The 27,092-nt window shown below is 34.7% G+C and overlaps 1 protein-coding gene across 5 annotated transcripts in view; it reads right to left on the bottom strand.

Moving 5' to 3' along the window:
- The window catches only part of PSIP1 (PC4 and SFRS1 interacting protein 1), a 41,984-nt gene extending 16,875 nt beyond the window's left edge, over positions 1 to 25,109 (bottom strand). For all 5 annotated transcript variants that reach the window (XM_037798573.1, XM_037798572.1, XM_037798574.1 and 2 more), the window contains exons 1-8: positions 24,954 to 25,109; positions 24,186 to 24,420; positions 20,929 to 21,005; positions 11,205 to 11,343; positions 8,641 to 8,745; positions 7,830 to 7,892; positions 3,423 to 3,519; positions 1,702 to 1,777 (exon numbers count right to left, since the gene is read on the bottom strand). In XM_037798573.1, the coding sequence (XP_037654501.1) occupies positions 1,702 to 1,777; positions 3,423 to 3,519; positions 7,830 to 7,892; positions 8,641 to 8,745; positions 11,205 to 11,343; positions 20,929 to 21,005; positions 24,186 to 24,257 (629 nt within the window). In that variant the 5' untranslated portion in view covers positions 24,258 to 24,420; positions 24,954 to 25,109. The remainder of the gene's footprint in view (positions 1 to 1,701; positions 1,778 to 3,422; positions 3,520 to 7,829; positions 7,893 to 8,640; positions 8,746 to 11,204; positions 11,344 to 20,928; positions 21,006 to 24,185; positions 24,421 to 24,953) is intronic.
- Between the last annotated feature and the right edge of the window lie 1,983 nt (positions 25,110 to 27,092).

Below are 27,092 nucleotides of genomic sequence, written 5' to 3' on the forward strand. Positions count from 1 at the left end.
AGGGTCTCACTGACAGGAACTAATTATAATATGTAAACTCATAGACATGAAATATAAGGTACCAAGATATAGGACGAGGCTTAAGAATGGGGAGTGGTTGCTTAATATGAGGAGAATGTTGAATTAGGATGAACTCAAATGTTTGGAAATGAACAGGGGTGTTGGTAGCAAGATGTGAGAATAACTAACAGCGCCGAATGGTGTGTGAATGAGGTGGAAAGGGGAAGCTCAGAGTCATATATGTCACCAGAAGGAAAGATGGAGGTCAAAAGATGGGAATGTATAAAACTGAATCCTATGGTGGGCAATGTCCATGCTCAACTGTACAAATACTAGAAATCTCTTCCATAAACCAGAACAAATGTATGACAATATAATTAGAAGTTAATAATAGAGGGGCATATAGAGAATAACTATATACCTATTACAAACTATATACTACAGTTAGTAGTATTTCAACATTTTTTCATAAACAGTAACAAATGTACTATATCAATACTACAAGTCAACAATTGAGGGGGGTTGGTTAGGGATAGTGGAAGATTAGAGTTTGCTTTTCTTTTTTTCTTTTTTCATCTTTCACTTTATTTCTTGTCTGGAGTAATGAAAAGTTTCTAAAAATTGAACAAAAATTAAGTGTGATGGATGCACAGCTATATGAGGGTACCCAGGGGCAAGTGATTGTACACTTTGGATCTTTGGATAATTGTATGGTATCTAAACAATCTCAATAAAAATGAAAAAAAAAAAAAAAAAGACATATTCAGGACCTTTTGCTGATGTGAAACCCTTCACTTTATGCCTAATGCCCTGACTGGATAAAACAATTTGTCCTGGAAAAGGGAAAATGAGATTTGATATGTTAAAAAAACAAAAATCTGAAAACCTAATTTCTTAAACTACAGTGTAATTTTATACCACTGTTGAGAATGTTTTTACAGTGTAAAATTAAGTTCTTTAAATATACTTTGATTGAAAAGTACTAACTCTCCAGTAGTGTTCTCTAACTAAATTCTCCTATAAAAATAATCAGTTTCATTCCAAACAACACCGTAAATCCACTTAATTCATACAATTCAGTTGAGCCTTCTCCATAAAAATAAACATGAGAGATACATCAAGTCTGAATGTATGTTCCTTTTAGTAGTTTCTACCTAGAAAAGCCAATATAAACGGTTCATAAGGGAAAAAGAAAGGTAGTGGGGAAAAAAGAAAAACTCTTCTTATTTGTTGGATAGTTATTCCAAAATACTTCAAAATTTTAAAATCTTATTACAAAAAAGTTTAGTATTTTTAAATAAAAGTTATTCTGCAGGAACTAAGTAAGATTTGTGGAAATTGCTTCAAATATAACGTGTCTGAAATTTCCTTAAACGTACTATCTTGTCCAATTTCCCTATTACAGATTTTATCCTGCATTACCTAAGATATCTTTACATTCTGATAAACCAAGAAAATGTTTTAAGTAGATTAAAACAATAATCATATCAGATTTTTCTCAATTTCTTACCAGTTTTTTACTTTTTACATAATAAAAAACTATTTCCCCACAAGATTATTGTAATTTTTAGAAATACCAAAATAACAGTAGGAACAAGCATCCTGTAAAATAAGAGAAAAACGGTAAAAATATAGAGAAATATACTCAAAGTCAAGGTTTTAGTTATTGCATAACTAATTATACATTAAAAATAAACTCACATGTCACTCTCTGAAGGACAAGGTTGTTTTACCATTTTGGGTCTGCCTCTTGGTTTTGGAATCTTGACTTCTGTAGCTAATGTTCATATGAAAAAAAAAATCTGTAACTACCAGCTTTCCCTTTAAGATGCAAATCTCATATATATAGAGTAAAAACAATGTAGACTAAGACTGTATTAGTGACTTATCACAGATACAATTATTTATAAATTTTAAGGATTAATACTCCTCCCCCCGATAGTTCAAATGAGGAACAACAAAAAATTTGAGGTAGGTTAACAGAGAAATTTTTAAATTTGTCCTTAATATGGTGAGAGGGCTTAAAACAGCATTTTTCATGTTGTTTTAACAGGAATTTGACAAAACTTAACTACAAAATAGCAGCACTTATATTAAATATCAATATTCCATGTGTATGTACATACACATCTTTGAAAATTTGTGTCAGAATTCACTGAGATTTCTACAGCCACTAATTTGACTCATTACAACAATATAAAATTCCAAAATAAACATGTAAACAAATTCTCAGTTCTTTTTGTCCCCCTTTCGTGGGTAATACTCATGTTACTCCCTTTTACTCTGAATGCTGTGCCAGTTTGGATATGTTATGTTCCCCCAAAAGTCATATTCTTCAATGCAATCTTGTGGGGGCAGATTCATTAATCTTTCTGATTAGGGTTTGACCTCTTGATTGAGTGTTTCCATGGAGATGTGACTCACGCAACTGTGACTAATGCCTTTGATTAGATTATTTCCATGGAGGTGTTATACCAACTATTCAGTGTGGGTCTTAATTAAATCACTGGAGCCCTGTAAGAGCTCAGACAGAAGGAGCTCAGTGCTGCAGGTGAGGGATTTTGGAGACGGCTGTTGAAAGCACACTTTTGCTAGCCCAGTGTTTGCCTGGGAGAAACTAAGAGAACACCCCCAGATGCTTAGAGAGATGTCCTGGGAAAAAACCATTTTGAAACCAGAACCCCAAAGCAGACACCAGCCACATGCCTTCCCAGCTGACCAGAGGTTTTGTGGATGCAATCGGCCAGCCGTTATCCAGTGAAGGTACTCTATTGTTGATGCCTTAGTTTGGACACTTTATGGCCTTAGGATTGTAACTTTGTAACCAAATAAACCCCCTTTATAAAAGCTAATCCATTTCTGGTATTTTGCATAATGGCAGCATTAGCAAACCAGAACAAATGCTATTATAAAGTAGGAAAAAAGGTCTCTATATTGGTTAATTCTCTGTTTCACTTTCTATTAGGTAGATCCAAAATATTTCCAATTTGCCAAATTAGGAAAATAAAGTGGCAATGTTGAAGTTAGCTGCATATTATAAAGATCCTAATAAATAAAGGTTATAATGTAAGCATGTTTCTCATGCTTGATGGCTCTATTTGGAGAGCTTATGTCTCATGAATCAGGTAAAATAAACCCATTATTCATGGTAATTTTCATGTCACCACAGTTTCATTTGCCTCTACTGGGGGGAAAATGTAACAGGGACAAAACAGGAAGTGAAATATAGCCCAAACAATTATTTCAAATTTAAATACTGTTACATAGAGCAGAAACCATAATATTTTTATTTCCTTTAAAATTTCTTTGTTATATACAACCTATTGTCTAATAGCCACCTCCTAAAGTATTTGAGGCAGGAACACTTTAATGGATTGGTATCTTAATCACAAGCTAAAGAAAGATTTAAATGTCAATCCTACCTGCAGGTCGTCCTCTTTTTGGGCTCACTTTTAGATTAACAGATGCTGCTGCTGTTGTCACTACCCCTGCCTCCTCCGTTTCTACTTGTTTTTCTGCCTGAATCACAAAGATTTAATTAACTTATTAGAGAACAGTAGGCATTACACATTAAATTCAATGGCAAAAAAGTGACACTCTGATAACATGAGTTCAAATGTAAGCTTAACTTCTAAATGATTTTGTTATTTTTCAACAATCAACTCATCACAGAGCAATATCCACAAACTTAGCTTATAAGTCTAAAGAAAAAAAAAAAGCATAGCTTTAGAAATCATAAACATAAAAAAGCCATTTGTGAAAACAAGGCTAATATGCTTGATGCAACAAGGGGACCAAAGTATAATGCAATTACACTGTAATAATTAACATTGCTTTATAAATGTAATTTCATTAAGTGTCTCAATGCTAACTTTACATTGCCTATTTATGATCTAGAACGTTAATATTCTAATATTAGAAAAGGCAAGAAATTAAGTTGCTGATATCTGTAATTTTATAACTTTGTAAATGTATATTCATTTTATTCTCTAAGACTACATTTGTTGTTTCCCCCAATTCTTATTTCACATAAAGATTTACTTGGTAGATAGAGTAAGGAATCCCAATGATCCTCTGCCAGCTATAATGTCCCCTTATAATTCTGGTATGACTCTTCTGTAAGGACAATGGCCCAAAATGAGAATCAGTATTACTTACTTAAGCATGAGAGTAAAAAAGATTAAGAACTATCAATTAGAAAGAACATGCAAATATGAGATAGGAAAAAAAGAAGCTGAAGGAGAGACCACAGAAAAGGATGATGGGAGGACCACAGCTAGCTACTTCTTGCCCTCAACCATTTAGAATTTATTATTACCTGTATCAACAAAAACTTTAAAAACACATGCCTCGTACAATCTCATTGATGAAAAAATAAAACAATCATCACCTTTTAATCAGCAATCTGATTTGCAAACATTTAAGAGAGGATGCCCAGTGTTGGTAAACATAGGGAGAATTATACTGATGAATGATGAATATAAACTGATACCACTTTTCTCAAATATCAACGAAAAAGACGACCATCAATAAAGAATGCGCAAATCTGACTCAGCAGAGTTCTACCAATAAGAATTTATCCTTTTCTTTTTGGTAGTTTTTAAAAATATTATTGTTTTTATAATTGGAACAAATGCATATTCAAAGCATTAAGTCAATAAACTTATCTAAGGGATTCCTTGAATTGTTTTCAAGGAACATCAAAAAAATTCCTCCCTAAACATTAGCTTAGGTTGTATTTCTAGAATTTTAAGCACTTAACAGACCACCAATCCCTGACCCATTCTGATTCAATAGCTTTGAGGTAGGAATCAGACTGTTTCCAACAGGTACCAACAGTTGGTAAGACTATATGGAGAACTTCAAATTTTCCTCTTGAGATGTTAAGAGGGCAGAAGTTCTCTAAAAGGTAGTCCAAACTGGTAAGTTCTTTTCAGTGCAAAAAACCCTCTTCACTTAGACTTTGTGCTATTGGAAATGCATCATGACTTCTCATAAGAACTACAAGTAGAATGGATCTCTTTTGAGGTGAACCAATAAAAGGTGACAAATTCATCAACAATTAACACAACTAAGAGTATAAATATATTTATATTAACACTAAGCAAAAATCCAGCCCTACCGTGGACATGTATATTCATGAATCCAAGTCATAACCATCCCTTCATGAAAATAAAAAGTATAAGAAATAGTTTGTCTAGAGAAGGAACTATTAAGCTATTCTGAGATGTATACATATTTATCTTAAATACAGCTATCCTAACTTTGACCCATTTCTTAATCTTCCATATTTTTCTCAGTCTCACTGAGACCTCTAAATCCTTTGACTCATTTTTCTCCCTATTTATTGCCCCACTTTCTAGCTCTTAAGTCTTTTGCTCATGTTTTGCTGCACTTGTCCCACAAATCCCAACAGTGGATTACTATACAATTCTTCCTTCCCCTGCTCTGTTATTCCCAGCTGCTAAGCCCTGCTGGAAAAAATTTATACAAATATGTATTCATTGTATGCAAATTCAGTTGGGATCTCAAAGTCATCCATTAATCTTGTATCCTGTTTTTTGTCAGCCCCCCCCACTTCTTCCCTCAATAGCTAGCATCAAGTTTCAATTTTTTCTTTTTTTTCTGGTACCATACCCACAGTCTGCTAAATTGAATGGGAAGTGGGGGAAGGTGGGGAACCAAGAAACTGAAGCAAGCAAAATGGAACTGCTGTAATTTCGAAGTATAGACACTTTTATAACCTCACCACTACCATCAATGTTGAAGAGGATGAAACGTCCCTCTCCTTCTTCCTGTTAAGACAGTTCCTTTAAGCATGCTCTCTCTTACCTCTCATCCAGCATATCTTTGCACACAGTAATTTATACTGCTGCTTTCCACAGCTTCGATCTTTCCTACTTTTGCAGGGAAAGTGTTAATGGCTTTACTTCATTTTTCTCTTTAAAAACAGTTCCCTTAACCCTGTAAATCCCCATTAAGCTGCTTCATTCTCCATCCCTTCCAAAGAGTTCAAAAGTACAGTTTAACTTTACTACCACTGAACACTTTATTCTCCAATCCACTTCATCTCGTTTCTGTCCTAACCATTAGCCTGCAAATATCTGACTGGACCCCTCTACTTCAGGATACTATTGATCATGCCCTCATTATTGAAATTCTCTCCCTTCTTATTTATCCTTCTCTCGAAGATTTTTTCCTCATAGTCCATTCTCAGGCTAAATTTTGCAAAGCAGCTCCTCCCCACCCTATACCCTTATAATCCCTGTAGAGGATCTGGTCTCTCTACATTCTTCCCACAAATATTTTCCCTTGGTCACCTCATCTATTATCCAGTCTTTATACTAGTGACTTTTGACTTTGATTTTTCTCCCGTTTGATACCAGATCCATACATATCTTCACTCTAATTCCCTTAGGCACTTATTTCCTTCTTCCCATGCCTCAGCTCCCAAGCCAACACCCCACCAAAATGCACTGCTTCTCTATTTCCAGTATCTAATCTAGACATCTAGATAATCTAGTAATCCTAGATTCCTCCCCACTTCCTTCATCAGCCAATTTCAATTGCCTGTCATTTTACTCCCCCCCAACATGTTCTTAAATACCAACCCCCATTCCTCCAGTCTCATGCCACCTAATGGTAAAGTCCTTTTATAACAAACAGCCAGTTACCAAGTTACCATCATAAACTTCCTATGTTTAACTCTTTTGTTTTATGAATGTATTGTCTGTCTCACTGAAAATGTTAAGTTCAATGAGAAAAGAAACCTTGTCTTTCTTACTCATTGCTTGAGTCCCTGCCTAGGCCAGAGAAGTTAGTTATCAAAATTCTGCATGAATTAGTGAACTGGTCTCACTACCCCAATTCAACCCCTATCCCTTACACTGCTTTAAAAAAGGAGGCATCTAAAATGTAAAACAATTCAATGGCTTCCCATCACATCTCTGAGTTCAAGTTTTTTAGGATAACCTTGGTTTCTATGTTCCATTTTCCCTCAAACTTGATGATCTAGTAATACTGAAGTGCTATATTTGAAAAGCCATTTCCTCTGTGTACATACTATTCAAACTACCACATGTGCTCTTCCCCTGTACCTTCATCTGCCTGACAAAATTCTATTTTAAAAAAATAAAACAATTTTTTTAATTGGCCTATTTTTTAAAATCTTGTTCAAGTTACCACATGCCCATGTCCATAAACCACATAGAAGGTAAAAGGGACTCTATTTGTTGTCGTATTATACTTTCTCATGAGATACAGAACTCTTAGTTAGCATTGTATCATTAGCATAAAATAAGAATCTGGGACATGGATAGGAGGTCAGAAAAAGGTATGAGGAACAAAACTTTATATAGGGAGGGAGAAACTCAAATTAACTAAAAGCCTACCATGTACGTGGCCCTACACTGACTCACACACTATCATTTCATAGATCAATTCTGTGAAGTAATAAATTTATATAGCACTATGATGTGCCAGGATTTATCCTGAACATTTTGTGTTAACTCATTATAATGCTCTCAACAACCCTACCAGTATATACAGTATCTATTTTATAGAAAAAACTGAGGCATAATCATAATGAAAAAAAAACTGGTGCATTTTATTTCCCTTACCATTCAACTTATCTTAAGGTTGTTACATCACTAAGAAAAACAAAGCAGATAGTTTTGATAAGTAAACAAAATAAGTTACCCTTTAAAAAAAAAAAAATCAAAGAATTTAGAGTTAAAAAAAAGTAAAAATTTTTCTTACCTCTATTTTTCCTCAATCCAACTAAAATTAAGAATTCTTATTAAGATACTGTTGTTAGACAGTAAAATTACCTTTCTCTTTCTCCCTCTTCGGGCAGCCTTTGGAGTAGTTATATCAATTGCTTTACTCACATCCTAAAAAAATACAGATCAAACTGAACAAATTATGCCAAGAATGAAAGAAATTTTCTTAAGCTAAAAGTGACAAATACCAATTTTCACTAAGTTCTGGGTAAAGTTAGTTTGTTTCTCTGACCTTTGAAATTATAAATATTAAAAGTCTTAACATCAGAAAGTGAAAGAAATAGCCAGTATCTTCACCAAGGGAAAAAATTTATGTCAAAGTATGCAAAGAATATTTATCTATTTAAATTTATAAAACTACTTTTTCTATAGTAGAATTCTGAATTTTAGAGCTGTGAAATTTAAGAGGTAGCTAAGACTTTGGAGATCATCTAACAACCATTTTATGAGACCTAGAAGGACTAAATAAATATGTCCACTCATTAATAAGATATAGAGTTAGAAATAACCCAGGTTTTTTATAAATTCAGTCCAACAGCCTTTCTAGAACATCCATCTTAAAATACCTCTCTTTAAAGATATTTCTAACCAACAGTAACTACCCTATAAATGGACTTCATGTTCTGCACAGAAATCAGAATAACTTCAAATAAAAAAAATCATGCATCTAAAAAAATGCATAAATTAATTTACAATGTCATATTTAATGAAAAGAAATAAGCCTTATTTACCCTTATTTTCTCATTCATTACTAAAATATTTTAAGGATTATTTTCTAATTTGCTATGTTCAACTCATTTTTAAATTTCTTCCTTGCAACAACAAAATGGGTTCAGGATGCAAGAGAAATTAAACATACCTCGTTACTGGCTTTTTCTTCATGATCAGTATCCTCCTTTGAAACACTGGTTTCTTTTTCTTCAACTTCAACATCAGATGATACATTTGATTGTTTAGTTGAGGCCTGTGAGCAATCAAAGTCTATTAAATTCATGAAATAAGGTTTTACCCCCACGTTTAAAATTTTCTCCCCATCAAAAATTAAAAACCTGTTTGAAGAAAGTTAGAAAAGTACCCTGTTTTCTGTTCCATAGCACATTTTAAAAATACACAATTTTAAAAATAATTTTCAAAGTTACTATTTCTTTAGAAAAGTCTTGTAAGTGTTTGTATTCCTGTACTTCAATACATACATGTCAGGCGGATAAAATACTGAGGCAAAAATAAAAAGTACCAAAGAATACTATTCTGATGCTCCAACGAACACACACCCAAAAGATACAATGTAAAATTATTTAGATTAGCACAGTCATACATACACTGTATTCAACTACTAAAATAATGTAGAGAGAAAAGCTTATGTAAACAGTCTAAGACAAATAGCCTTATTAAAAGACATATGTCACACCTTAAAGATTCTGATTGGCCTATATGAAAAACCTTAATTTATTTAAAATGCAGATTCCTGAGACCCTCACTTAGCAATGCTGATATAGCAGGTATGAGGGACTGGAGTCCAGTAATATTACTGAATTTTAAAAAGCGCCCCAGGTGATACTTTCATACCAACCAAAAAGATAAATAACGTAGGAAACAATACATATGGGGGAGGGGTGCACAGATCTAAATTACTTCTAATCCTCATTATGCCCAGGTCTAACTGTGTTTCCTTTGGCAAGTCTCTCAACTCTAGACCCACTTCCTCTTTTTAATAAAAGCAATGCTGATAACCCACAAAATTACTACCAAAGTATAACAAAATAATGTTAACAATGCTCAGAAATTTATTCAAAGCAGTAGAGACATCTAAAAAATTATGACGGTCAAGATGATTTTTCTTCTGAAAGTTTGGACATGACTACTTTACCCAAAGCCTAGAAATGTGCCACTGGGGAAGTGAAGTGTGTGCTTGGTAAGCACACAGTACATCAAACCACCACAATCATTCATACTTTTGGGAAGGACAGATTATTGCTGGGTTTTACCCAAGCTACCAAAAATTTCACTGTGAATTGGAAAATTACAAATCTGTACAGTAAAAACTACCTGGAGATTAAGTGGGTAGCAGAATAGGAACAGAGGATAGGGTGACCATGATGGACAATCTCGAGGATGAAAAGGACCATGAATGTGCAGTCACATGCCAGATGATGCAAGTAAAATTACAAAAAGAGTTAGTTTCAGGAAATAATCAATTCTGTCTCTTTAGATAGATATCCTCTCATTACACAGTCAAGGCAAGACTGACAGGAAACCATTCATTCATTCATACATTCATCCAATATATAGTGAACACCTTTCTTCCCGAGCATATAACAATGCTGGGCACATGGATAGCCGTGGAACTAACAGTCTATGGCAGTTAAAAGACAGGTAAACTAGCAAACATAACATGGTACGATGAGTGTTATACGAATCATCTAATGCAATACTGGGGCATCAATGAAAGTATTCCAGATACAAGAGCATCTGAAAAGTTCTCAAAAGTGAGAAAAAGCATGGCACCTTTTAACAACTAAAAGAACAGAAAGCTTCAGAATTTTCAGTTTGTTGCTATCTCCCTTCTTTAGATTGACTCATGCTTATCCCAGCTTTTGCTGCCTCAATGAAAGAAATTTTATTGAGGAATGAAAAACTGTCCCAAATAACATTCTCATAGAGAATTCCTTACACTTCTGTGCTACTGGAACATAGGACCCTCTTATAAAACCTGGATTGTTTATTTTAAATCCTAAGACTTTTGGAGCATCCATATGAGAAGATACATGTAGATACATGTACTTCAAGAATACAATCAATATGGAAAAAATTTTTAAATAACACCAATATCAGGACAGAGAAAATGTAAGAGAAACAGTAATTTCCACTCTATGATAAAAATTGGGCAAAGGCAAACTACCCTATGAAAATTTAATGTCACTTATAAATGAAGTGAACAAAAGCTTCAGGCATATGAAAAAACTGAATGTAAAAGAGGTTTGAGGCTGCTGCTTTTAGATACCAGTAATATTAGCATAATTTGTATAGTGCTAAAAGTACTTCTGTCACATATTTAATCAACATGATGTCCATTTTCTAATACAATTTTATGAATTCAAAAATTAAAAGCATACACCCTTTGAGTCACAAAACCTGAATTTAAGAGGACAGTATGTATGGCTTTAAATTCAATGATGCATTAAAATATCTCTCAATCAAGAGGAACTAAATAATTATTTCCCAGTTTTCTGAGATCAGTTTAATATGTAGGTAATTATTTTCATTAATTCATCTAGGTATATAAAACGTTTGGGTTTAACCTCACAAATAAGAACACAATTTGACCTGAAATTCATTAAATTGATATTTATTTCCTACTGCTAAGATAGTAATTATTCCCCAAGATTGAATAAATAATACTAAATTTTATATAATATGACTAACCTGTTGACTTGAAAATTTAACTTTCGGATTGTTATCTATCTCCCATAAACCTTCATTAAAACCTTTTCGTTTATTTGGCTTGCCGTACTTTTCCTTATTTTCAGAGTAAGGAAATATGTCCTTTGGTCCTAAAAAAGCACTATAAAAAGGACAGAAAAAACATGAGTTCAAAACAATCTCAATTAAATATATAGCAAAAGTTATTAGATAGCACTACCCTATAATGCAATTATCGAAGATTCTTATATAAAATGCATTATAAATCATAAATTAAAGGGTAGACAAATAAATACAATTTTATACTTAATTCCAAATACTTTTATTAAGTTCAATCACAAGCTCCAAAATTCATAATTCTATTAAAAAACACATACACAAACATGAAAAAACTATGTGACACAATAGCACTAATCAATATATTTTACTGCAACCAAATATAACTTGATTTCAAAATAATTTGGTAGCAGACATTTTGGTGGTTCTTCAGAAAGTTAACAAGGAATCACTATAACCTGGCAATTCCACTTCTAGGTATGTACCTCAAAAAGCAGAAAGCGGGGACTCAAAATAGATACTTTGTACATCAATGTTCATAGAAGACATTATTCACAATAGCTAAAAAGTGGAAGCAACCCCAGTATCCATCAAACAGATAAATGGCTAAACAGAAAGTGGTATAAACATGCAATGGAATATTCTTTTGCCCTAAAGAACAATGAAGTTCTAACACATTCTATAACATAGATGAACCTTGAAGACATCATGTTTAGTGAAATAAACTATGCACAAAATATTGCATGACTTCACTTATACGAAATACCTAGAAGTAAACACATAGAAAAAGAAAGCAGATTACAGGTTACTGGGGTGGAGGCCAGGTGAGCATGAGGAATGGGAACTTACTGCTGAACAAGTACAGTTTCTGTTGCAGGTGATGGAAAAGTTTTGGTAATGGATGATGCTGACAGTACTGCAAAATGTTATGAATATAGTTAACTCCACTGAATTGTATGCTTGAAAGTGGTTAAAATGGGAAATTTTGAGTATGTTACCACAGTAATTTTTTTTTACTTAAGAAGAAAGGTTTTGAAATTAAAATTTTCAATTAAAAGACTACTTAAATATATCAGCTCATACAAGTAAAGGGAATAAAATTGAGGTTCATTATTTAAATTCAAAAGTTCAGTAATATTCTACGTATCCATTTATTTTAACTGCACATCCCAATTTCAAAATGATGTGCAATACTATGCTAGGATTAATGCACACTGATTTATGAAGAAATTTACTGTTGGGTTAAACGTAAATCATCACCATCTCATTTGATTCAGAAATTCATGCTTTATTAGGAATCCTTCATTCCTGCCCATTACCACAAATTAGAAAAATTAACTCCTTTGGCTAAATTCCTCCTTTGTTATTGGTTTCCAATTCAAAGTAAATGAATTTCCGTCAAAAATAAAATTTACTTCTAGGTAGAATAAGCCAATTCAACATAAATTCTCTTTCCTGAACCCCCACTAAAAATGATAGTAAAGATATTATTTTAAAAGTAAACATCCTAAGTCCAGGGGAGAAAAGAAGCATTGTCAAACAAAATTTAAAGGCTGTTAAGACTGGAAAGGATGGATCCAAAATAAACAATGGAAAAAGTCAGAAAAAATTTTAATTCACATTTCAAAACTCTTAAAAAGGCTCAAAATCGCTCACCATTAGGAACTTCAGGAAGGGGGGCAAACCTTCAAAAATTACTTAATAAATAACAGGAAAATGTTTTAAAACCTCAAATTGGGGTATTTTATAATCCTAAATCTAAAAGCCATTCAAGAGAAAACTGATCTACCACCATGTTATTTAGTACATAAAGGTTTGAAACAGTAACTTTTCTCACTTTGCATGGCAATTAGAAACCATAAAAATTATCAGTGGGAAACGAACTCAATGAATTGTTACATGACCTTTGAAAAATTGTCAAAACATTAAATCCTCTATTACCAGGTTATAAATGTATAGGGAAATGAAAAAGATAGCAAAATATTTAATACATTGTAATTTACAACATAAGAAACATTGAGTTTACAGTGTTTCATTTCTTACGTATGAAATTTATCTGAGAGCTTGTTTGGGTAATGCAAAATTTTGGAAATTGAGATAATGATTCCAAAACAATGTGAATGTAAAAAATGTCACTGAATTGTATGCTTAAAATGGTTATAAAATGGCAAATTTTATTTTATATATATTTCCTTGCAATAAAAAAAAACCTTGGATCCAAGAGTAGTTTGAATAGTGCTTGCCTTCTTCTAACCATGTAATTTATGATTTTTTTTCTATGCCTTGGCAAATCATTACACTCCTTTCTAAATCTGGATCAGCATCTAACATTTTATCCATTTTGCTTTCAATGTTGTGAAATATTTCACATATCTTCAATGTGCAGTTTTTGCCGGCATCAAATCCTACAGAACATATTCATCCTATTCATCATAACCACATTTCTCACTGATGTTAAGTTTGCCCTCACTGAGTTCCTCTAGCTGCATATCTAGTGTCTGTCCATCTATGGCAGTGTCTACACTCACAAGGTTAGCTATTTATTCTTTAACTACATTTACTGTTGATTTTCATTTCACTTCCAGAATAATTACTTTCCACCTCTTTGATACATTTTCATCTTTGTTGGCTAATTTCCTCTTTTGTTTATTTTTGTAAAATGTCACATGGATGTATCATTGGGAGACAAAGAGGTAACACAAAAACATGTTTTGCTGTCTGCACTTGAATTGAATAACATGCACAGTGAACAATCACCAAAAGACGTTGGAAGAAGTGTCATAGTGTAGACTTCAGAGTTAGCACTAAAGTTTGTACTTTATGCAATTCCTCACAGTAAATATACCGCGGTAAGTGAAATTTGAACCTGTTGTTGGGGGAGACTGGTGTTATTTAACTAAACCATGGTAACTAGAACTCATGCATACTGGAACTATGCAAAGTTAGAAGTGCCTATACCGTTCTCTCTTCATGCTTTTGACTTGAAATTCCAAATTGAAATGACAGCAATAGTCATTCTTGCTCTTTCCCCATTACATTATATTGTTTCTTAGACTTATCTTGTTTGAGCCTTATCTCACAAATATGACATAGCTGTAACAGTCCAATCCAAAAGTCTTAATAGAATCTTATTCACATGTCATATTTGTATTTGCTTTATTCACATCATCCCATTTTACATATTCTCAGTTAAACTTCATCTAAATATTTTAAAAATTTCCCTTTGCTTCTTCTCCTAATGCAGATTTTCAAGTTTTACTTTTTATCATTTACTACTCATTGTGCTTATATTTTAAGTCATATTTAAATCCACATATTTTAATCAAGATACAAAAATTAAGTTAACTATGCCCTTCCAAAAGAGAAGACCTTTACAAATCTATCATACATTGCTGTTAGGAATGTAAAGTTTCGCAAATCCTCAAAAGATTAAAGAGAGTTAACATTTGACCTGGCAATTCTACTCTTACAGAAATGAGAACATAAATCCATGCAAAAACTTGAACAAGGCGGCTTACAGTAGCATTATTCATAATACCCGAAACAACCCAAATTGTCCATAAACTGATGAATGGATACAGTACGGTATATCCATGCAATGAAGTATTATTTGTCAACAAAAAGAAATACAATGCTAAATTAATGCTACAACATTAATGAACCCTGAAAACACTATTCTAAGAGAAAAAAAGTCAGTCACTCAAGAACATCTATTGTCTGATTCCATTTATATGAAATGTCTAGAGCGAACACATCTATAGAAACAGTACGTAGATTAGTGGTTACCTAGAGCAAAGGAAGAGAGTTGGGGAGAAAAGGGAAGTGACAACTAAAGAACACAGAAATTCTTCTTGGGCTGATGAGTATGCTCTAAAATTGATTTTGCTGAATGTTTCTGCACTACTCTGTAAATACACTAGAATGTGTTGATTTGTATGCTTTAAATGGATAAACTGTATGATATATGAATTATATCTCAATAAAGCTGTTACAGAAATGCAGAATACCATACCCTATCAAAAATAAAAAATAACCTGTAATTAATACCAACTAGAGATAATCCTGTTTTCAGCTCACTTAATTGTATTTATACATATAATATGTGTAATTTGAATGTATAAAACTCATTCATAAGTCGATTTTTTTCAAATTAAAACAGCTTTCCATGTCAACAATTATTTTAATGACTGCACATTTTGCTGAACTGCTGTCCAAAAATTAATTTTTCTATTAATTTTCTATTATAAAATATAGCAGCTATACATACATTGTTCTATCTCTGCATGTATCTTCACAATAAATTCTAAGTAGAACTGTTGGGTCAAAGGATGTCTCAAGTTGGAGGAACTCCTTAATGAGACTCATAACAATGATGGGTGAAAAAGGAGTCCCCTTGGGGACGCATTCCCACAGGGTTGGTGAACAGAGTCCAGATTTGTTTTCAGGCAGCCATCACGAGTTCCCCAGAGCACCTAATGTGGTTGTCGCTGATTCATTCTCAAAGCATTCCATTTTGAAATAACATGCAAAAGATGCTTAACATGCAAAATAAAAGCAGGATATAATTACATAGATGACAAATACTAAAAAATTGTAAAATCAAGCCTGAAAGAGTTAACAGTGGCTCTGATTCATTGTTCAAGCATTCCACTTTAATACAATATACCAAAATACTTAATATCAAAAAATTTAAAAGTGGGACATAATAAATGACAGGAAATACAAAAAAATTCATGGACAAGTCTGGAAAAAAATATATCACAATATTGACAGGTTTAGGGGTTGTTTCTAAAAAAATAGGAGTAAAAATGATTTCTTTCCTGAATAAAGAACTTTCCTTTTATATTGCTTGTTTTTAAAGATTTTTAACAAGGAAGATATATGTGTTAATTCAAGGTAAGTTACCCACTTCCAGAACTGAAAGGAAACATGAGAGATTACCAAAATCCTCATTTTAAAGATTCAAAGACAGAAGGCAAGAAAAATTAGTAATTCAAGCAAGGTTACCTAACCAGTAAAAAGCAAATCCTCAACTATGTACAACGTTCCTTAAAAAACTTTCAGGGATTCCTTTATCTATTGTAATAGACTTTGAAACATCTAATAAAATATTGATGCCATATTTTTAATACATATGAACCCAGACTTCAAACACAAACGTCAAAGCCTGTTAACAATCAAGGATAATGTAAAACATTCTAAGAAAATAGCAAATTAACTGAATAAAGTACTAATTTTATAATTCTGAAGTGTATCTAAATCCTACAAGTATGACTCTTACATGGCATACTTCCAAAGGTTTCTAAGTGTGTGTGTGTATCCCAATCGTGATTTTTTTTAAAAAGCAGTTATTTCTTTAAATTCCCTCTTTTGTAATCAGTGTGCCTACCCACAAACACACACACATATCCCTTACAAAAGCTCAGTTATCACACATCTGGAACTCTTCCCGAAGCAAACCAGAAGTCACATATAGGAAGTGGAAAAGCCTTTCAGAGCTAAAGATATGTATAGCTCAAAACTTATTTAACTGTTACCAAGCAATATTACTAAACAAAGAAAGGCCCCTGAAACACTGATTCTAACTTGATGCTTTATTTCTCATTAAACCACAAAATATGAAACATAGTTTTATAAGAATGTTTTATAATTATTTTATAAGAGCATACATTATTTTTAATAGAAAATGGTCCAATAACAGATAACTGAATATGCACCTACTATTTGCCCTGGACCTGCTGGTATGCAAAGGTGAATAAAACAGATCCTTTCCTCATTATTTGGCATAAGGCTTCTGAGAAAATATACAAGTCCCATACTAACACAAGTGGCTATGTTTACAGTACAGAAGTTGTATGTAAGAACCAGAATAAAAGAAAACAAAAGCCTAACCTATTATTTCTTCCTTTATTCTTTTCTTGTGGAGAGATCTTAAGAAAAATTGACCACCACCAGTACCTCCCCATTCATTTTCACTCCTAGGTTGTAAATTAGGCAGGTTTTAAAACAGCCAGTGATACCTATTTTTTAAGTTCCTAAAACTAAACATCCAATTTCTTTGTATTAAGACAATTGAGAACCAAAGAGACAAAAGCAGCAAAACACCATCTTTATTTAAATTTTCCAAACCTTAGAGGAAAAAATTAGTTCTTGGTGAAAGTATTTGCTCAATAAGCAAAGGTAATTAGTCAGCAAAACTCAAATCTGCAACACTACTAGCAGTCTCAGAAAAATATGCAATGTCACCTTTAATTTGTAAATCACAGTCTTGTTTCCAAAATAAAGTAAAACTTCATCAAAAATTTACAATTTTTAACTAATATTAGCAGCTAATATTCATTTAGTGCGTAATATATGCCAAGTACAGTTCTAAGCATTTTTCATGTAGTATCTTGTCTGTACCCCAAAATCCTATGAGGTAAAATATATTATTATTTCCGTTTTACAAATAAGGAAAGAAATGGATAAAAAGGTTAAGTAACCTGCCCAAACTTTTGATTTCATTGTTTTAAACACTCTATAAATGTTGGTTAATGGACAGGTGAGCAACTTCATAATCAAATGATTTTATCTAGTGCGTAGAGCTTTCATTCAATCACCAAATATTTATTTAACAGCTACTATGCCAGGCACTTAAGTTAAACAATGACAAACAAGATAGACAAGGTCCCTACTCTCTAAGCACTTCATTTGTGGGTGAAGGGGGAGAAAGAGAAAAAAACAATTACTGAGTTGTCATTGCAGTAGAAGAAATAAAGCATAAAAAGGATTATTTCAGCTAAGACCTAAATGACTTAGAAAATCTGAAGGTATAACCTTCCCAGCAAAGAGAAAACAAGAAAGTAGAACTTGAGGCGAGAAGAGGATATTTGTACGATAAAAACAAGCAGTAAGAAATGCCATGTGGTTGGAGAGATGTAAGCATAGGCTAGCTCATACAGAACCTTACAAACAGCATTTGTGGATAAAGTCTGGGTTTTTTTAATTGATAATATTATAGGAAGCCACTAAAGGTTTTCAGACAGGGAAATGACATGATCTGATTGGGGAAACAGAGATCAAGGAAGTGTCAGGACACTATTTACAAGAGTAATTATTGCAGACTTCAGTTGTAAGAGAGATAGAAAAGAGTGGAGACATCAGAATATTTTAAGGAAAAGAACAAGACTTGCTGACTGACTAGGAAGGTAAAAGACTGTACTATGTAACCAAAGATGACACTGAGATTTTTGGCTCCAGAAATGAATTGGGTTGATGTCCATCCCATTTACTAAGAAAGGGAAACTAGAAGATAAAAAGGTTTAGGGTTAGAATTCCAGAGTTTTGTTTTGAGAATATGTTAGGTTTAAAATATCTCCTAGATGATCACAGTTGGTAATATATAAGGGCTCGCTGTTGTCTAATATTCAAAACCTGATTGTGGATGAATTTAATTTGATTATCATAAAATGCTAAGATAAATCAGATGTTTATAGCTCAGGAAAAGAATTCATTCTCAAAAGGATTCTGCTATAAATTTAGAATAAAAAAGATCTTAAATCTGTAAATCAGTTATATTTAAGTGAAGTTTTCCAAATCGCTATTTCTTCCCATATGTTCTTTCTGCACTCTTTACCAATTAGCTATAAACTCCCATTTATGCAAAATCCAAACTGGGAAGTTCAAATAACCACCCCACCCACCCCTCTTCGGGGGGTGGGGTGGCAAATAATTATCAGAGATCTAGTTTCTAAAAATCAATCTTAAATACAAGTTAAATCACCAGACCAATACGATATAACAGCATCATCACCTTTCCAAAGATAAATGGTGTACTTGTGAGGACACTAAGGCACAAAATATTAGAAGTGCATTTTGAACTATAAATTTAATATATTAGCTTAATTTTGAAGTTAAATACATTTTAATTCCTTGGATTTATTTTAATTCCTCAAATATTAGTAATTTATTTGACTTTCATTTAACCACTAAGTTAAAATACCTATTAACCAAATAATGCTTATGAAAGTTTAATTTGTATAGTTGTTTTCAGATTTAAAATTTCCAGATATTTACAATCTGAAAATCTACATTTTTTAAACAAAATGTTGGGGAAGGCAAATCATTCCCCTTCTAAATTTATAACTACTCATTTGTTCCTATTTCAGAAAAAACAGGTTTAAAGAATTCTAAGTTTGTGAAACTGAATTCTAAGGGAAGTCTACTGACATTACTCTAATACAATGTTCCCAAACTTCAGCTGCATCAGAAAGAACTGGAAGCCTTGTTCAAACAGATTGCAGGGCCCCATACTCCAGAGTTTCTGACTCAGTAGGTCTGGGGTAGGGTCCAAGAATTTGCATGTCTAACTAAAGTGTTTACTGAAGAGTTTCTTTAATAGTGGTTTATCCCATGGAATCAGAAACGCCTATCTAACAAAATTATATTTAGTCTAATTATGGAGAAAGCCTAACCAATTCTGGACCCAAAACTGCATTTTAAAGAAATTATGTGATATTGTATGAAATGTCAGAACAGGCAAATCTGGAGACAAAGTCAAACAGTGGTTGTCCAAAGCTGGGGAGGGGGACTGGATAGCGACTGCTAATGGGTATGGAGTTCCTTTTTTGGATGATGAAAATACTCCAAAATTTGATTATGGTGAAGGTTACACAATTCCATAAACGTAACTAAAATCCATCAAACCGTACACTTTAAACAGGTGAACTTTATGGTGTATAAATTACTTCTCAACAATGCTGTTAAAGAAATGTAAAAGTTCATACAGTAACTAAGCAAAGTTAAACCAAATGTTGGCACTGAGGAATATAGAATGTATTCTAATTATAATATCAATATTTTTAAGTATATTTATAGACCTGGTGACATGTTTTAAACTACTTGTACATGCACTTTACACTTATATCTGACCTGGTAAAATTTCTCCTTATACCAGATAAACAAGCATATCTATCAAAATTATTCCAAATTCTAAACTTCAAGTCCAAAATCAGCAAGATTATATAGAACTTGTAAGGTTATTAAATAATACCTTCATTAGAATATTATTTTTAGAAATTAACAAGATAGCTCCTAGAATAACTCCACGCAGTTCAACATTCAGTTACAATTTTTGAAAAATTTGCTTCCCCAGATTGGTTCTCTGCCTACATACCCACAGTGCCTTCTCAAGACCATATAAATACACAGAAGGAATTATCCAGATTTATTCTTTTTACCTTACCCATAATCTATAGAGTTTGTGTGGCTAATAAAACAAAGCCTAAAACAGGGTGCCGGGTAGTCCTTATAAAAAGCACTTGTTTGTATTAAATATGAACACTGACTGGCTTTCCTAAAACTTGCCTTACACACTTTTATCCATCAGTCATTCTTCTGATGGCTGAGAAGATTTGTACATACCTTCCTTTTATGTTTAAGGAATTATCTATTTTAATTTTTAAAAAAGTTACACCTACAGTGTCTTTAATGTCTATCTTAAAAATAAACAAATAAGGAAGACTCAAGGACTTTTTCCAAAACTGCTTTTAAAGTTTCTATTATTTTATAATTTCCCCCCATTAAATTAATCTCTACTTGGTTTGTTTGTTTTTTTTCCCCGTTTTTTTCATTTATGCCAATGACTCTGCCAAATTAACTTTGATTTGTCTTTAGACCTGAAAGGACTTACGTCTCATGAGTTCCAAAAAAGAAAATAGGTAGTTTGTTTGTGGGTGGCTTTACAGCTCCATCAGGAACTTCATCTACCTAAAAAAAAGATCAAAAAATTAAAATCTTTTAAATCATACATACCTCAACACACCTGAATAAACTGAAAGCAAGATATTCAAGAGAGATCTGATATAAAGTAGACCCATTCTACAGGTCCACAATCCCTTAGCCCCATTCTGAAACCAAAGCAAGTTCTGAAAACCAACAATGTTTTCAAAACTCATTTGGTGGCAAACCTGTCTGACATTAAGGTTATTCAATTATTTCTTATATACCCTCCAATATGAATACTTTGGCTTCAGATATTTTGTGTTCAGTTATCACACATTACCCATATGCTACCAGCAGTGAAACATATGGCATATGTACCATTGTTACCTTTCTCTAAAATTCCGAAATTCTGAATTCTGAAATATATCTTACCCTAACCATTTTAATAAGGGAGTCTGAATCTGTTCAACAATCCCAAATGATACTTCTGCAGGGAGGTTACACAAATAACAGAGTAATGTAAAAGCAACACTAACAAACATTTAAAGCCTATTTCCCAAAGACTGGAACACATACTCCAAGAAGACTACATCTATGTTGCTTAATCACATGATGTTACCTGTTACTTTTTCATTTCTCTTTCCATTCTTCTAATTAAACTGTAAAGCATTAGGTGCTGTTAACTCTAATATACCTGCAATAACTGTAATTTTCCATTATTAATAAATGGAAAGCAGTTCTCAGGGTTAAGGCCATCAAGCAGTAGTACATAGGTAGAATTTAATAACATTTCTATTTTCAATTTCATAATTTTCAAATAAAAACATCAGGTTGGCCTTATTAAGAAGGGAGCGGACCATGAGTGGACCAACCTACACTATGCACCATTTTGTATGCATTACATGTAAAGATAAAGACTGCGAGGCTGTCAGAATTGGTTATCTATGGGGCAGTCCGAAGCTTTCAAACATCAATAGGATAATTACAAACCAACCCCTCTAGGGACTTTAATTTCCCCACCTAAGTGAACATTACGTGTGTTATTTCAACTCTGTATGGAGGCACCGAGAATACTGAAAATCCTTAGAGCCCTTTAGGAACATTTTCTGCCAACCTGGTTCCTGTGCTTCTGCTGGCAAACAGTCTCAACAGTCTTTGCAAATGCCTAACACCTACAACATTTAATAGAAGTTAGGCAATTTTTCTTTAAAGTGGATTTTAAGGATTATATTACTAATACAGGATGACAAAAATGTGCAAGATTTAAAAACTAATGAAGTTTTGGGTTATGTGGACAGAGAGTATGTTAAAATCAAAATTGGAACAATTAGTGTCATTTTATACCTGAAACCTTAAATACATTCTCTCAACTCTCTAAACCAACGATTTACAATTTATAAGATTGAAATGAAAAAGGAATATAATTATTGGATATGGGAAATGTCAAACAAACTCAGCTGTTTCTAAGCAAAAGAGAGAGAAGAGGAAAGACAAAAATTTCCCATTCCAATCCAAATTAACTTGTTAAATATAGAACTTGTTAAATATAAAAGGAAAATACTCTGGTCCTTCTAAGGCTATTTATCTTATTTTAATAGTACTAACTCTTGGTCACCTAACATACCTAACTTGTCGAGGCATGTGGGGAGGATGATTTAGGAGAAGAGTAGACAATTTTTAAAACACTTCCACTTGGCTTTTAACTACATTGTGGCATGGAAATTTGAACACAGATGTATCGGACAACCTTAGATTTTGTAACGTCTTGATGTAAATAGTGCTAAAATAGCTAGGATGCTAAAACAGTAAAAAAGTAATCTTGGAAAGGCCTTAAACCTGTCCAGTTTCCCTAGGCTCTATTTACACATGAAATATGCTTATTTTTAAGTGCATTATTATGTACTAAGGACTGTGGTAGTATAAAGAAATTCAGTTTATGGCTACTGCCCTCAAGAAGCTTACAATCTATTTGGAAGTCAAGGTACCCACAAAGAGTTAAAACAAAAGGTTATCACAAAGGAAATAAAGTATCAGATATATAGAAAAGGATTACGATTGTTCAAGGAAGACTTCACCAAAAAGGTAGACTTGATAGACTGGAGGAAAAAAGCTTTCCAGGTTGGGGAAGGAAACCTGTAAACTGGAGTCTGTAGGGAGCGGGATGAAAAAAAATAAGAATAGTGAACATCTCAGCACTTTCAGCTCTACACTCCATGAATTCAGACTTAACTAATGAGTATTTTTTTCCCCATTCTCCTCCCAGCTGACATAACTTAAACTGTAGGATTTAATTATCCCTAAGAAGGATACCCTTTTGAAAGAACAAATTAGTGGAAAATAAATGATTTGGAAAAATAACTATAACATTATCAAATCACCTGTTTATATTTAAAAAGGATCTTGGGTTTCTGTAATCCTATGGATACCAGCTGTTTAGGTCCTATATCTCATGGTTAAAACTGGGATCCCACCACAAGCTAACAAGAAGACCTCCTTTACTGAAAATAGCACCAAGATACTTAGCCTCAATTCCTAATTGCTATTTAAAATTCTGGATATTTAATCACTTCTCTGTATCACAGGATGTTAACCCAGGAATCTGTCCAACCTCTCCTTCTGCCTAAGAGAAACAACCAAACAACTTCTTCAAGGTCAGAAGGCGAACTTCATCAATAAAAATGTTGAGATAAATTTTCTTTAGTGCTAACTTACTGTAAAATTCTCAAGAATATCCAGTCCCAAATCTCTTTATTGAAGAATTCTAGAAGGCCTCATCAACTACATATGAAAAAATACCTGTAAATTCAATTTAATCATATATCTTTCTCTTTTACATCCCAGAGTGTGTAACTTACATAGATCCCATAATATTACCCATTTTTCTCAAAATTAAGGGAATGTCAATATCTCACCAATTTTTAAACATAAAACTAACTTGATTATGTTCACCTACAATGGAACATTAACTAGCATTTAAATATTTCCTACTAAGAAAATCTGCAAAGTCTGTCAGAAACTAACCACAAGCATCTAGGAGCAACCTGGATTTTTACAACCAGATGAGAGATTACTGGGCAAAAAACTGAAATGAAAAAGGTCAGGTTACAAAAGAGAGGGCGGGGGAGAAAGACACGAGAAAAAAGAACGAGAAGAGAGAAAGGGGAGGAAGCAGGTCGAGAGGAAGAAGATAGTGCCCCTAAACACGAAGGCTATAAAATCACTTACTCGAGCTGGCCAATGAGGATAACCTTTCATCTTGGCGAAGATGAGGTCTCCAGGCTTGAAATCGCGAGTCATGTTTCGAGGGTGATGCCGCGGGTCCCAAGGCCAGGAAGGAGCTGCGGCGGTGCGGGAAGCGAGGGGATGCGGGAAGGCAGACTGGAGCCGAGGCGGCGAGCCTGGCCGCGCAGCCGGGGCTGGCGGGAGGAGGAGGAGGATGCCTCCGGGCGGCCGGACGCGCCTGCGAGGGAAAGCCCGAGGTCGGTTAAAGCGAAAAACGAAGGGAGGGGCCGTAAGGGGAGGAGATGAGGGGAGGGGGAGGGGGCGAGAGAGAGATGGGGGTGGGAGAAGAGAGTGAGGGGAGAGCTGCCTCGCGCTCCTCCCCCAGGAGTGCGCGGCCTCCGCGGCCCCAAAGCCACCCCTTCCAAGGTTTCGGCAGGTCCACCGCTCGATGGCCGAAAAGACCCCATCACCTGAAGCGGAGATGCTTCCGAACCCCAAAATTCCCTTGCCCCCGCTCCATCTTTCCTCTGGCTTTTATCCACTGGGCTTAAGCCCCTCAAGGGGAGGGAATCTGGAAGGGAGCTAGATTAAGATAGGGCTGTGTTCTCTTCCATCCACAGACGACGACCTTGCACCCACCCAAACCTGCTTCCCGTGCGTCGCAGCCGCGGGCGGCCTCTCGGCCCCAGGCGGGCCGCGTCCACCTCCCCGCTAGAGCCCGGAGGGAGGCCACGGGAGGGGGAGCGGGGCGAGCCCCCACCGCCCGCTCACCTGCCGGGGCCGCGGGCACTAGAGGCTGCTGTTACGGGTCGGCCGCCTCCGCCCGCGTCCACGCAAGCCACCTGCGCCACCAGATGCCGCAGAGGTATCTCAACGGCCCGGAATCACAACCGCCGCCGCTGCGCTGCTCCCGCGCGGCTCCCGCTCGGCGCCCGCTAGCACTGGGGCGGGACCAACTGCTTACTGAAGGAAGGGGGGATACGCTGCGCTCACCTAATGTGTGTGGCTCCAAATGACCCTAGCTTCTAATGACCCCAGACCCCCAACTTCACATTTTTCCAAGAGGTTTTGTCAGATGGAGAGAGAGACGGGTTTGAAAGAAAAGAAGCAGGCGAAAATATCTCGGCCCTCTGCCGTTTCCCCCTGTGGCTTACAGAGTGATCGAGCCCGGCCCGCCCCTGCTGGCTGCTCTGCGTGTGTGTATTTGTATGTGTACTGTATGTAAAAGGCGGGGAGGGAGGAAATGATTGTTGTGGACGGGGTTTGGGGGCGGGTATCCGGGCCTCCAGCTCGTGATTGTGTGTTAGGGAGAACGTAGTCGCCTAAACTGCATGTTCTCGCATCGTTTTCCAGGGTGGGGAGGCCTTAATGCTGCATGTGCGCGGTTTTGCACCATCCAGAAAACAAGAGCTGTGCAAAAACACATAGATGAAATCGGAGCACAAGGCAGTTGTGCAGCCTGTAGGCCTCTTGCACCTCCCTGAATGGGCCTTGCAGTCTCCTTTTCCTTGATATTTCAATATGAGAGAGACTGATTGAATTGTTTTTATATTGGAAGCACCAAGAACTCTTAAAAAATATACAATCCTAACTAATGCAAAAATGTGAAGGGTAGAAAACAATGACAGGAAAACATAAGCCTTTTACATAGGATGTGGGTTTGGCCCCTACTAAATTTTAGCTGCATCTAAATTTTATTTCCCTGGAACCGTGGTAGCTGATAGGTGGTACAATATGGAAGTGTTATTTATTAAACCTCAAATGTTTTCTCTCTTAAAATATTTTTCAAGGAAATTTGAAGATAATTTTTTTTGATCTTCTAAAAGATGAAAATCATTTTTAATATACTGCTGGTAATATGCCCAGCTTTCAGAAGTGAATTGATCCTTTATTATTTTAACTGTACCCAGAGCTATAGCATCAGCAAAGTCTAATTTTATTTATACATTAACATTCACTCAGTTTCCCAAGAAATGTGTATTAAGTAAGAAGACATTTTGAAAATTAATAAAACTTAATCTTAAGTTTTGTTTCAGTCGTCACTGAACAAAAAGAGTATCTACTGTGCATCAGGCACTTTTAGGTGCAGGAGATACAGCCATGAACAACAAACACAAAAGCAGAGACTGAACATATGAAAGAAGCATAAGAAAGTTAAAACATAAATATTAGCACTTAGTTACCAAACATCTTTAAATAAAGAACTCACAGCTGGGAATAAATCAGGAAAAGCTTTATTGAGTAGGTAAAAATTGATGAGATTTTTGAAAGAGAAATGAATGCCTTTAAAAAGAAGGAAAGAAGCTGTTCCCAATGTCCTGAAAGGAGTTGGAAGAGACTAAATCATACCTAGGCAGTATACAGAGTGTTCCAACTGGAGCATAAAAAGAAATTGAATGGCAAGGGAAAAGGAATATTTGATTAAATATCTTTAAGCGTCTCATCCTGAATTCGAATTTGGTTTGATGTACACTAGGGAACGTCTGTGGCAGGTTGCCGAGCAAGAATGGGGCAAACATGATTCTTAAAAAATTATCCTTTCTGTTTTAAGGTAGATGACAAGTAAAAAGCAGCTTGAGGTAACTGCAGTAGTCCTTAAGTGACCCATTTCTGGATTAAATTTGTGTCTTAAAAATGGAAAGGAAGGGCACACTGACTAACTCCACAAAGGAGTAACTCATAATTATTTGTCATAAATCATGCACAGGAAAAAACATGGAGAAAGATGTACTGTAGACAATTCCAAAATACTGAGTTGGAGAGATCAAGGCATCATCCAGTAACCATTTCTTGTGTACCTCCTTTGTGCTAAACCCTGTAACGCCTTGCAACTCCAAGTGGAGCCCAGGGCCCAGCAGCCTCAAGCATTGCTTGGGAGTTCCTTAGGAAAAGCAGTGACCCAGGAGCTGC

This window comes from Choloepus didactylus, chromosome 10 (assembly GCF_015220235.1).
Source record: "Choloepus didactylus isolate mChoDid1 chromosome 10, mChoDid1.pri, whole genome shotgun sequence".
Taxonomy (NCBI): Eukaryota; Metazoa; Chordata; class Mammalia; order Pilosa; family Megalonychidae; genus Choloepus; species Choloepus didactylus.